The 13,999-nt window shown below is 37.4% G+C and overlaps 1 protein-coding gene across 1 annotated transcript; it reads left to right on the top strand.

The window, feature by feature from the left end:
- The first annotated feature begins 5,265 nt into the window (after positions 1–5,265).
- Positions 5,266–7,615, top strand: LOC6647193 (heat shock 70 kDa protein 4L). The gene has a single exon (XM_023178705.2). The coding sequence runs from the start codon at positions 5,341–5,343 to the stop codon at positions 7,516–7,518; it is 2,178 nt and encodes a 725-aa protein (XP_023034473.2). The 5' UTR covers positions 5,266–5,340; the 3' UTR covers positions 7,519–7,615.
- Positions 7,616–13,999: the final 6,384 nt, after the last annotated feature.

The following is a 13,999-nucleotide window of genomic DNA, read 5'->3' on the forward strand; positions in this document are numbered from 1 at the left end:
AAGAAACAAATTAAGACTACGAATGGACAAATGCGAGTTTTTCATGTCAAGTATAAAATACCTGGGATATAAAATCACAGAAAACAAAATATGTGCTGACGATAAAGGTTTGGATGCAGTAAAAAACTTTCCAGTGCCAGGCAATGTACACGCAGTGAAAAGTTTCTTAGGTTTGTGCTCCTACTTTAGAAGATTTATAAAAGACTTTTCCATAATCGCTAAACCTATGTACGACCTGATGAAAAAAGACAAAGAATTTCAATTCGGAAAAGAGGAATTAGAATGCTTTCTCAACTTGAAGCAAATACTATTGGAAGCACCAGTATTGGCGATATATGACCCCAGAGACGATACAGAGCTTCATTGTGATGCAAGCGCATTAGGTTTTGGGGCGGTCTTATTACAAAAGAAAGCGGATAAAAAACTACACCCAATATTTTATTTTTCGAAGAGAACAAGCGAGGTTGAGTCGAAGTATCACAGTTTTGAACTCGAAACGTTAGCGATTGTGTACTCCCTGCGCAGATTTAGGATTTATGTCCAAGGAAAGAAATTTAAAATTTTAACTGACTGCAATTCTCTGACTCTTACACTAAATAAGATAGAATTAAACCCTAGGATCGCGAGATGGGCCCTTGAACTCCAAGAGTACGACTACGAGTTAGCGCATAGATCAGGGAAGCAAATGCAGCACGTAGACGCGTTAAGCAGATGCACCAATATCATGGTAATAGAACCGAATAGCTTCGAGCACAACCTAGTTATTTGCCAAGCAAAAGACTTAGAACTAAAAAAAATAAAGGAAATGCTAGAAAAATCAGAGCACAAATTGTTTGAAATGAGAAACGGAGTATTATACCGAAAGTCCAATGACAAGAAAATATTGTTCTACGTTCCAAAAGAAATGGAAAATCACGTTTTATACAAATACCACGACGAATTAGGCCATGTAGGTAGAGACAAAATGTTGGACGCAATAGGCAAAAGTTATTGGTTCCCAAGTCTTAAGGATAAAGCAACGAGACATATAGAAAATTGTCTGAGATGCATAGCATTCTCACCTAAATGCAGCAAAGGCGATGGATTTCTGAACAGTATACCGAAAGGCGATAAACCTTTCGAGTTAATCCATATCGATCACTATGGACCAATAGAAGCTGGAAGGTCTAAAAAACACATATTTGCAGTAGTAGACGGTTTTACGAAATTCGTTAGGCTATATACAACAAAAACCACAAAAACAAAAGAAGCAATAGATGCTTTAAAAGCGTATTTTAGAAGTTATAGCAGGCCGAAATGCATAATATCTGACAGAGGGAGTTGTTTCACTTCGTCTGAATTCGAATCTTTTTTGGTTGAACAAAAGGTGCAGCACGTTAAAATAGCAACGGGTTCCCCTCAGGCCAATGGGCAAGTAGAAAGAATAAACAGGAGTCTAGGGCCTATGCTGGCAAAGTTGACAGATCCAGATAAGGGGAATTACTGGGATACGGTTGTCGAAAACGTAGAGTATGCTTTAAATAATACAATTCACAGAAGTATAAAACAGTACCCCAGTATAATGTTATTTGGCATAGAACAAAGAGGAGTAGTTACAGACGAACTGAAAGAAGAGATTAAAGAGCTAAGAAATACAGAAAATCAAATAAACCTTGAAATGATAAGAAAGAATGCAGCGTTAAACCAACAAAAAGCACAAGCATACAATGAAAGGTATTACAATAGTAAAAGAACAGGGCAAAAAGAATATAAAATAGGGGACTATGTCATGGTTAAAAATTTCGACAGTACAACGGGAATATCTCGAAAATTAATACCAAAAAACAAAGGACCATATGTAGTAGATAAAGTCCTGAAAAACAACAGATTTTTACTGAAAGATGTAGAGGGATTTCAACTTTCCCGTAACCCGTATCAGGGAGTATGGTGTGGCCAAAATATTAAGCCCTGGTTAAGAACTTGAAATAGTTGACTTTAATGTAATCATAAGCTTTTGTTTTAATAATTGATGTAAGATATAAATAAAAGAAAAAATGTATGTAATAGCTTGTAAAATATAAACAAAAAAAATGTATAGCTCGTAAGATATGAAATAATGTATACCACCCAAGATCAGGAGATCTTATTTTGTCAGGACGGCCGAATTGTAGCAGGCTTGCTCACGTAAGACGGTAGTACCTCTCTCTCATGTCTCAGAGAGAGAACATGCTCGTCTCTAAATGAGAGCGAAGTACGAGAGAGCGTCGAGTCAGTCTGGGTTGAACGAGCTTGCGAATCGGTCGTGCTAACGAGGATAAAAATCATAGATCACATTTACCTTTAATAAATATATATGTAAACAATTCAAACAAAACAGCCTATTATACTTGCCTTTGAAATCTCTTCTCATACATACAATATACATTTCAACATTGAAAATCTACCTCAATTGCTATTCATTTATGTATATACATGGGTAGATTTTTAACTTCTCACCTATTTTGATAGTGTTAATGAGGCCAATTTGGAAGAGTCATGTTTCATTTTCATAGTTTTATGTTTCACGTTTTCCAAGCGTTTCACCGACACCTGGCCATAAACCGTAGCATACATTTCAGAGCTGGCAGAGAAGTTTTTTAATTACCTTTGCATAAAAATGCAAAGTGCATATGCAACTTTGGAAGCTATTTGTCACACAAAGTGCAACATTTAACAGCTGGTCGCCATAAATTAAATGTTCAACATTTCAACACAATGAACGGGTCAAACTTTTACAAATTAACAGGCGCCACCCAACCACCCAACATCCCACATCCTCCAGCCCACATGTTTCATTAGTTTTCTAGTCCCGCTCTTGAAAAACCGCCTAATGGCAATTAATTATGCAATGCAATGTGAAACACCTGACTATGCCACGCCCATCACCGCATTACTTCAAATCTGTATAAGTTGCTGTTGATATAATGATGATGACCACTTCCGCTCATTAAGCGATTGGAAAAATTAACATGCGCCCATAATTTATATTGCACGAATTACATAAATGCAACCATAACCACCGTAACCACAAATTTAATGCCAGCGGTTCGATGGGTGGCAGGTATGTATATGCATGTATACATATATCTTTTTAGTGGTGGGTTGTGGGCGGTGTGTTGTGTGCTTGCTTGATTGGTTTGACAACGAACTTCAACCTCTTGCATTGTTTTTGGTTGACCAAAATTTCTGTAGTCTGTTGATTGCATTTGCATAAGCGTTATTCAAAAATATTTCATTTAATTTTCAAGTTGAACCCAAACTCTGGCATCAACTTGAGAAATCTTTGGCCAAATTGTTCAACAACGGCCTCAAGCGGAGGTGGACTCTGAGTCTGTGAAAGAAATACATGTTGTAGTAGTAGTTGCAAGAAGAATGGAAAAACAAAAGCAAAACTATTTCATGGCAAAAGCAAAAGCATAAGAGAACTGCAAGGCAAAGCAAACAGGGCAAGAGTGTTTTTCACTCCTTTGCTCTTCAAGCAGCAGCAGAAGAAGCAGCAGGAAGAACTGTTTGCATTATTGATGGCCAGGATTATCTTTGAGCAGGGGATGAGCAAAGGATGTGCGAAGACGAAGGATGGAGAGAGATTCATACAATTGACGAGAACTTTGACAACTCTATATAGTTGTATATATATACATACTTCTATGTATGAACTATGTATGTGTGTGTGACTGCTTGGTGTCCAAGTGCTTCAAGGATATTTGCAATTTAATTAATTTAGAAGTGTTTGTTTTATCAAGTGTTGATTGTGTCACTTGTTTTGTGGCAGTTACGAGCTGGCCATTCTAGAATTCTTTGCTCCAACCGGTCAATTGAACAATGAAGGAAAATCAAGATCGATAAGCCGCACGAATGCCCATGTCCCTGAAGCTAAAACTGTCGGTGTACAGCATGCAATGCAATGCCTTTTTATCTTAATCTCCTGCAAATCGACATTAAATGCTATTTCTTTAGATTTATTCAGAGAAGAGAAAAGCAACACCAACACAGACACACACACACACACACCTACACATCAACAGCAACAACAACAACAACAATAATAGGAAATACAACTATAACAGTCCATTGCAGCAGATTGGCACGAGCGGGCAGCCAAGTGGCAATTTGTGGCTTTGCACGGCAAAACCGACATCATCAGCGATGGATAGAACAAAAGCCAGCTATTCAGCCAGCCAGTCAGTACAAGTTTATGGAGCAAAGAAGCAGCAGGAATGTGGGGGTCAAAACCGAAGTCCGAGTCTGATTCTGAGTCACTCGGCATTTGTCCCATGGGGTATTGCATGTTGGCAGCAAATTTATTACAAGCAACAGCCAAAGCCATAGTTGGGCCTTATACTACTGATGCTGACGCTGAGACTAAAGCTGAATCGCAGTTGTCTGGGCCCATCAGCACTTGGCCGTCTATGTCTCACTTCTTGCCCCTGTTACGTGTCGCTTTGTATTGGGTGTGAATCCTTAGGGGGTAGAATCTACGCTGTTGGTTTGGCCATGCCCCCTGACCCCACACACACACACACATACACACACGTATACATACATACCAACTATCGACAAGCGTCGTCTTGGTCTGGTCTTGGACAATGTTGACTATGCTGTCTCTGCTGACTCTTTTGCCACTTATAAATTCTGGCAGATACATGGCCCAAACACTTGTTACATCAATTAGAAGGCCACAGAGTGCCAGTGTATATATGTATGTATAAAATATATATATGTCTGAGACAGAAGAGAGAGAAAAACAATAGACCAGACAGATTGAAGGTGTCCAGCAGGCAACTTAGTTGCAATACCAACGCGCTTGGCTGGGCGTAACAATGGCATGCGGGTTTAATTATTAGTTGTGAGGGCAAAACGATAAAGGTTTCCCATTTTTCCCTTACAGGAATGCCAAACAAAAGGATAGAAAATGTCAAGTGCTGAAATGACCGAGCACTCTAATTGATTGCACCACCATGACCCACCCAAGGGACTAAGCAAAGAGCAAACTATAACATTCGCACCAAATAATTGAGTTAGAAAATAATAAAAGCCCAAATACCCATCTGGTTTATTTTTTCTCTTATGAGTTTCATCATTCTCCAAAAAAGAATTATTAAATATTGGTGACAATAATACTAAAAATTCATTGATATTTGTCTAAGTTTGATTGCAAAATGATTTCTAAGATTACTAAAACCAAATTTAAATATTGTATAAACAGAAAACTGCTAACGAAATCAAGTAGCCTTTTATATAGAGAATTTTTCACAAAGTTTATCAGGTCAAAAGTCAGCAATAGTAAAACTAAAAATTCAACAGAAAAAAAACTTTATAACAATGTCTGGTATTGGAATAGATTTCGGTAATGAGAACTGCCGTGTCGCAACAACACGATGTGGTGGCATTGAGATGCTGCTTAACGATTACAATCTCCGGAGCACTCCTTCATATGTGGCTTTTAATGATAAGAAACGTATTATTGGCGTTGCTGCCAAATATCAGCAAATAACAAACATTAAAAACACTGTTTCCGGAATTAAGATTTTCCTTGGACGTATTATAGAGGATCCATATGTTCGGACAGAACTTAGACGTATTCCAGTGCATGTAACTGAATTAGGTGACGGAAGAATTGCATTTTCTGTGCAGTTTTTGAATCAAAGTAAATGCTTTGGACTTGAATCTTTGACGAGTATGTTGTTTACCAAACTGAAGCAGATATCACAAGCTTCTTTAAAATCCAAAGTCAAAACTTGCGTAATATCCTGTCCGACGTTTTTTACAAATGTCGAGCGTCTTATCCTACTGGACGCAGCTCGCATTGCTGGTCTTAAAGTTTTACGCCTGATAAATGAGACAACAGCAACAGCTTTGGCATACGGTTTTTATAGGAATGACATGTTTACTGAGAAGCCTCATAATGTGATATTCGTTGATTTTGGTCATTCGTCCCTGCAGGTGAGTGCCTGTTGCTTTACCAAGGATAATTTAAAAATGCTCGCCAGTGCTTGGGATCAAATTGGTGGTCGTGACTTTGATAAAGCCCTTGCCGATCATTTTTGCATTTCCATGCAAGGACGGGCTCCAGGGCGTTTTAAAATCAATCCAAAGTCAAATGCTCGTGCCTATTTACGTTTATTGACTGCAGTGGAGAAATTAAAAAAGGAAATGTCTATCACTACCACTAAATTGCCATTAAATATTGACAATGATGACATGGATATCGGCGCTTCCATGCAACAAAGTGAAATGAAACAAATTTGTGCAAAAATTTTGCAGCGCGTTGAACAGACATTTAGGCGACTGCTTAAAGAATCAAGACTGCAACTAAACCAAATATCTGCATTAGAATTAGTTGGGGGCAGCTCACGCATTCCAGCTGTAAAGCTTATAGCTGAAAAGGTTTTTAAAATCTCTGCTACCACTAGGTTAAATCAAGACGAAGCTGTCTCACGTGGTGCTGCTATACAGTGCGCCATGTTATGCCCAACTGTTAGGGTCCGACAATTTTCCATTACGGATACTTTAAACTTTGATGTGTATTTGTTATGGAACGATGGCTTATCTTCTGGAAAAATTCCCGTTTTTGACAAGTTTCATGAATCACCATTTACTCGTTCGGTTACCATCAAGTGTAGGATACCATTCACTGTCTGTTTGACATATGCGGATCGAAATATGGGGGTCTTTACATTTGGAGATCATGTTGAAAACAATGAAGTAAAAGTAATTCAACTTAAAATCGTAATTAATTCCGATAATATAGTAACTGTGGTCTCAGCATCCGTTCTGCAAATGACAGTATTTTCAACTGAGAAAATAGCAATAAAATTAACAACAAAGTCATTTGGAAACAATTCGATCCTATTGAAATTATGGAAACGACGAGAAGCCGAAATGATGGCCATAGATCGCAAGGAAACAAAACGCATTAATGCACAAAATAATTTAGAAAGATTTATCTACGAAATGCGTAGAAAGTTGCAAGATGGTTCCTTGGAAAAATATGTTCAAAAATTTAAACGTCAATGGATTATGTTGCAGCTGAATTTAGCCGAAGAATGGCTCTATAAGGACGGCAATAATTGTGAATATGAATCTTATATGAAGTGTCTGCATAAATTGAAGAAGCATATTACTCCAATTAAGCGGCGTGCCGTAAATTATGAGGAATGCCCTGCAATTTTTAATTATATTAAAAATAGCATATTTCTTACCCAACAAGCCGTGGCCGATTTCCATATGGGTTTGCCGAAATACAACCATGTGAAGGCAGATGACTTGCTACATATTGTTCAAGTCACAGAGAATAAAAATAAATGGTTAATAGAAATAATGAATGACTTCTTCCAAACGCCACGCACTGTAGATTGTTCTATTCGGTTGGCTAATTTGCAGAAGGAATCTGAATTATTGAATCGCCTAATCGATTCCGTGCTAAAGCCCCAAAAATATTGCATCAAGAAATGGTTACCGTCTATATGCGCTGCTCCTAGCGCTACCCAGAAGATCTAAAATCGAGCATAAATCATTTATTTTGTTTATACAACATACCTGAATTTTTAGTTTATTTGTTTAATGCTATAATAAAATAACTCATTTCCACAACAAAGTTAGAAATCATCCAACAATTTGTGCTAGTAAAAATATTATAATTCAATTTCATGGAAACTTTAATTTTAATTCGGTATATTAGCTAGTCTCATATATGCCCATAAATATTTGATTCAATTAAGATTTTAAGTTAGTTTAGGATGTAGGTAAGAATATTTCAATATTTACACGAAAAGTAATTATTATTGCATACCTTAACTAAAGTATTTATATATGCACATAAATATGTACATATATACATATACATTCGTAGGTTTTTGCTGCATAAAAATGGTATGCACTTAAATAAAATAATTGAACATTCAAATAACCGCAATCGCATGAAGTCACAATAGCCATAGCTTAATTAAATCACACTCGAGTTCAAGCACAAAACCAAATGCCATTTGGGTCTCCTATACCAGTCGGCCGTTGGGTTAGCCAGCCGGTCAGCTGGCCAACCATGACCGGCTACACAAATGCATTTTGCATTTTTCGGTATGGTTTCGTTTCCCATTTATTTATTTATATTTTCTTTGTCATTTTGCGGATGGTGGGGAGAGCCCATTGGAAAATCTGTTCATAATTGAAATTATTTTGGCAAATTAATTTCAAATTTCAATTTATGCCTGTGCATGGATAAGTGTGTGTATCTAGAGCTATATAATTCTAATTTGAATGATGCTACAATTTTTTGGCCACTCGATAGTTGACTGTTCCATTAATAATTCACATTTCATGTTGGTATCCATGGCTTGTAGAAAAATTTAATGTATTTAAATAATTCCATTATTTCCCATTACCTATTAATTCTATAAATTTGTGGGGAGCATATCAATCAATTAATCGGTGAGACTTCATGTAATATAAGTTGTTTCTAAAAATTATCTTTATCAGGAGAAAGTGCTTAAATAGATAGATTCTGTCGTGATGGTCTTAAGTTTTGGTCGGATAAGTTGTGGACTAAAATATACTAAATTTAGTTGAGATCAAAGGTATCTCAAACTTTCCTTCTTTGAAGGAGCTGTTTTAAACATTTTTTTTACATTCTAAAGTTTTTAAATAATTTTTTTATCAGACTTAGTCATAACCATTAATTATTTCAGATTTCTATGTGCTTAAAAGGTATACAAAATTCGTTTCAAAAATTTTCTTGGAATCCCTCTTTTTTTTTTAAGAACTAAACAAAGGCAAATTGGTTGTGACTATTCAGTTGACCATTCTGTGTATATGTATATATTTAATTAATAATTATAAATTATTTTAGTCAGACAAATTGTTAAATTAACATGGCAAACATAATTACAGGCAATGAGTGAGTGAGTAAGTGAAAAAAAAAGGAAAACGACAACATAAAAACTATAATAATAAAAAATATTAACATCGAAATCAATTAAATTGCTGGCAAATAAATAATGTGCGTTAAGCCGTAGCTCATGAAAATTATTGAAGAAGGTGGATGAATAAATATGTACATGTATGTATGTAGTTATGCATAAATATAAACACATATATGAGGCTAATATGCTTAAATTATGAAATTAGCAAACGTTTTTAATTAAAATATTTTTGGACCGATATGTCAATGCATTTATTTATTATCCATATGCATATTGATTTGTTGTGGTATGCCTCGCAGCGGCCAATTGGCCAATCGTTGGCAAATTCAGTTGAAAATTAACTAATTTCTAATTTATATTTACCTGAACAACAAAACTATTTTACGGCAATTATGCCAACAAATTGGCAAACACCAACCTGGTCACGCACACACACACACACAGATACAGAGACCGAGACTGAGGCTGAGACCGAAATTGAGAGCAAGAGAGAGAGCACAAGAGAACGCAGATGACAGGAAGGAAAAACTTGTGGGCCAAAATTGAATCAGTAAAGTGTTTAAACAATTTGCTTAAGCAAATGCGTTGCTTTAAGCAATTTTACTGTAAAACTTGAACGAAAATCGTTTGAAATTTTCATAATTAAATACAAACTCAATTAATGGCCAAACTGAAGTTTAAGCAAATCGTCAGAAAACTATATAAATTAACTTTTGGCCAACAAAATTTTGTATTTATGCATAAGAAACGTTAACTGCCAAAAAGGCCATTTAAAGTTTTGTTTTTTTTTTTGTTGTGCTGAAAACAATGAATGAAATGAATTTCTGATGAATTTATTCAACGAATGAAAATATAATTTAAGAGTCTTCTTTTATTTTTAACGAACAAAATAAATATCAATGACTTTGGCCTTAATTAGCAACCCAGCAGTTTGCAATGATAATTGCAATGAATAAATTATATTCTTTAAAGGTCGTTTGCAAAGTCAAATAACCTTGAGACATTTGGCCATTCAATGGAATGATTGCATTTCGAAAATCAAATTAGTATCTGCCAACAAAGATTAAGACATAATACACTTGCATGTATTAGGTGTCTATCCCCTTTGATTTGTAGATGCAAAATACCAGCTGCTGAAATGTCAGTTGGTTTAGACATTAAGACTTGAAGATTTGTTGAATCGAACTTTCTTGATAATATGCGAAAAAAAACTATGAGCACAATGATAAGAGTTTTAAAGCTTACTCTGAGGACTAGTTTCCAATGTAATGCATTAATGTAACACATTGCTCTTAAGTCTTCAAGGCAAACGAACAGCTAACAGCCCTCCATTAATTTGCACTATCGATTTGACATTTGTTAACCCCGCCTCTGTCCAACCTCTTCTGGTCGTTTATTGTGTACTGGGAGTAATCTTGATCAAACCCTTCGTCATTGTTTTCATTCAATGCTGTGCTAATCCCTTCAATTAGCGCTCAAACGTTGCACGGATCAAATTGACATGGAACGAATTCAATTTTGCTGTCATTGCGTCTCATTTGAAGTTAAACCAAACTGAAAATTGAGTGGCCTGACCTCGCAATGAACTCCCAATGCCATCGTGGCGAAATCTTTTGCCCCTTTTCTGCATTGTTGTTCGTTGTCCGACTATTGATGGAGAGAGGAGAAATGCTATCCAGCTGGCTGATTGTGTGGTGTGTGGCAACTTGCTGCAAATGAATATTTAAACCCAATGTATGCAAATGTGCTTGGTTCTTTTTTTTCATTCCCTTAAGTTTTTTTTTTTTGTTTTTGTTAAAACAAAAGCAAAATATTTGCTCGGTGGCCGCTTTGGTTCGCGGTGCAAAATCCTCGTTGACATTGCGGCAAGTAATAAAAATACATATAAATATATATACATATTGTATAATAATACATATACACAAAAAAAGCTGATCTGAATGCTGCTTTCGGGTCGCGTGGCAAAAGTTTTTAAAGCAACAAATAAACAAATTACGAGCGGTAACAAAAGTGTAATAAATAAACGCAACTGACAAAAACTGCACAAATGGCTGTCATTAGAGGTGGAGGAGGTGTGCCGCCAGCTCGGTTCCTAATAGCGACCAGGTGTGGCATAATTGCCAAACATTTTCCCCCACCAACCACCCATAAAAACACATGAGACAGTGTGAGCGGATGAGAGTGAAAGAGAGAAAAGGAGGGAAATTAGTAGAAAGGAGAATGAGCCAAAATAACATTATCAACATCAAGGGCAACAACAAGAAGCTTAGGCAGCTTAAAATAATTTATGATACTTAAAGTAAGTAAATAGCTAAATGCCGGCATATGGCAGGTCAGCAATCGATGCTATTTACCCCCTTAGTTCCCTTCGCTTACCTTCCCTTTCCTTCTCTGGGAGATGGCCAGCATATGTGCGCCTGGCACGCACGGAAGTCAAGTATGTAATGTTAATGTCTGGTCAACTGGAAAAACAAAGTAAATTAATTGTAGGTTCAAAGAACGAACGCAACCAGAAACAGAAGCAAGAAGGAAGACTGTTAGTAGGCACTAGGAGCAAGGACATTGCCTGGGCCTCCGCCATTGCCGATTATCGAGTGCGACGCGGTCGGTCACTGAAGACTTCCTGCTTGACTTCAATAGCAGGCCATACTTTCTCTTACTCTCTCTCTTGATTTCTGTGTCCTACCCAATTGAATGGCCACCTGGGTTGGTCGTTGATTCTTTGGTATTGGTTTTCCAGCAAAGTGCAGCCAAGCGAAACCAATTTCCTATACATACATTGTAACCAGGACAGGTTAACTTTGCCCCCTCACAATCCCCCACTTGGTTGTGGTAGAATGTGTGTATGTGTGTGTGCGTGTGTGTGTGGAGTCTAGTGGTGTGTGCTTCCTGTTGCAGCTGTTGGTTGACAAAGCGCGTGTTGATGCGCGTGTCAAACTTGCACTGTCTGACGGAAGTACTACGCCAACAAGGGCTTAAGTCTGCCACCCACAAAAACCATTGGGCTGGCATGAGGCAGGTCGCTATCCTTCCCTCCATCAACAACAAACGCGGTCTTTACTGACACGTAATATATCAATGCGCCTCGTTGATGATGCTTTTGTCTGGGAAGGTTTCCAAGGCTGGTTCTCACTGATGGCTCCTGGCTTCAGCTCTATTTGAAATATGAGTTGGTCTTTGCTTCGTTTCCTGTTGATTTATGCAAATACAATGGCCAAAAACTTTTTGTTTAGGCATTAAGCCATAACACTTATTTACTTAGGACTCACACACAAACTATGCACAAGGAAATGAAAGCGATTTTGTTTTTGAAGAAGCATAATAATTTGAACCAGTCATATGAAAGATTAACAAATTGTTCTCCTAATTGTTAATATATTATGCCATCAATAATATAAGCTTAGCAGCAAATCTCTTGTGAAAGATATACGCTTAATATTTTCGCATTTTCATTGGCCTCTACTTCTCTTTCACTCTATGAGAGTTTTTCTTGAAGTATAACTTTAGCTTTAATACTTTGCAAACTTATTTGCAGTCAAGTCTGAAATATATATATATATAGCTTAACTAAACAATTTGAACAGTTTTTAACAAACAAGAGTATGCAATTTGCGTCTTAAATGAAATATAACCTTTGCTTTTTAAGCACAACTTTAACTTGGTTTCAAATTTTGTATTGTTTGCAAAACGCCCAGCAGGCAGGACAACTACAAGCATATATGTGTGTGTGAGGGTGTGTGTGTGTGTGTATTTGTATGGGTATTCAAGTCGCCCGCAAGACCCAAAAAAAAGAAGGAAAATAGAAGAAAATAAAAATAAAATCATTTGTTGACAATTTGTTTAGCTGCTGTTGCCACTACAAATTTCTTCGAGCTTTTTTTTTCCTTTTTTCATTTTGCTCGTTGCCCAGCAAGTTGTTTTGGCAAATTATTTGGTATGCAAAACACTTTCGGCAAATATTGATTTTGGAAATTTGTTGAAAAAAACCAAAAAAAAAAAAGAAGAAATTGAAGAACGAGAAGACGGCTTGGGAACAGAGTTGGGGGCAGGGGCAGGGGTATTGTCGCTGTTGTCGATGGCAACATTGTGTAGTAGCAACGTCGCATTAGACGACGATGGCTGCAACACCAAAAGTCGTGGCATAGTTTCGCATATCTGCACACATACACACACACACACTTTTACGTCATAAGAGGCTGCATTTGTATGCATGAGCATCGACTGCAATGTCTTCGCTGGCACGTGATGTGTGGCACATGCCTCGATCTCGGCCTCAGTCTCAGAACCTGCCGCCAACCCATTTTCGAGAGCGGCTATGCTTTAAATTAACTTTAAGAATGCCCAACCCCCACCTAACCCACTGACCCCCCCGGCCAACAGTGAAAAAAAGAAACACGGTCTCGACTTTCTATGGCCATCCATAGCGCCACATTTAATTAGCTCTCGGCTGTTGGCTGTACGGTTTGGAAGTTGGGGTGCTTCGCCCGCTGCAAGTGCAACAACCCACAAAAAAACATAAAAATTTGCATAAATAAACGCAGCGAACAATCCGCGAGAGAGAAGGGGAGTTAAGTTGGGGGAGCGTGGGAGACTATGAATGGCCAACATGAATACTACCCGACTCGAATGTCTGTTTGAATGGACCGCTGCATAGTCAAAGCAACGAATGAAAGCCCACCGAGACGAAAAAGGAAGACCTATATAGGAACCAGACCCAGCACCAGCTCCTGCTCCGGCTTCAGCTACCAGACACATACATAGAGCTCTGCTTAACGTGTAAATGCAAAGTTTTTCGATTTAAGTTCATAATTAAAGTGCAATTCGCGTTTGCATACACCACACACAGCACACATATACATACATATACGCCCTCTGGTACACACACGTGTCCTTACAGCCAGGAAGTTTAATTAAGTTTAAATTTTGCATACACTGGCATTAATTTGGTTAGCCAGGCGACGACTAAGGTCACAAAAAATGTGAAGGCCAACCACACAGCACAAACTATCCTTATACACACACACACACACACACACACACATACACACACACACACACATAGA

Source organism: Drosophila willistoni, chromosome 3R (genome assembly GCF_018902025.1).
Source record: "Drosophila willistoni isolate 14030-0811.24 chromosome 3R, UCI_dwil_1.1, whole genome shotgun sequence".
NCBI lineage: Eukaryota > Metazoa > Arthropoda > Insecta > Diptera > Drosophilidae > Drosophila > Drosophila willistoni.

Excerpts from the sequence above, each read along its gene's own strand:
- LOC6647193 (XM_023178705.2), top strand. The coding sequence starts at position 5,341 with ATGTCTGGTATTGGAATAGATTTCGGTAATGAGAACTGCCGTGTCGCA.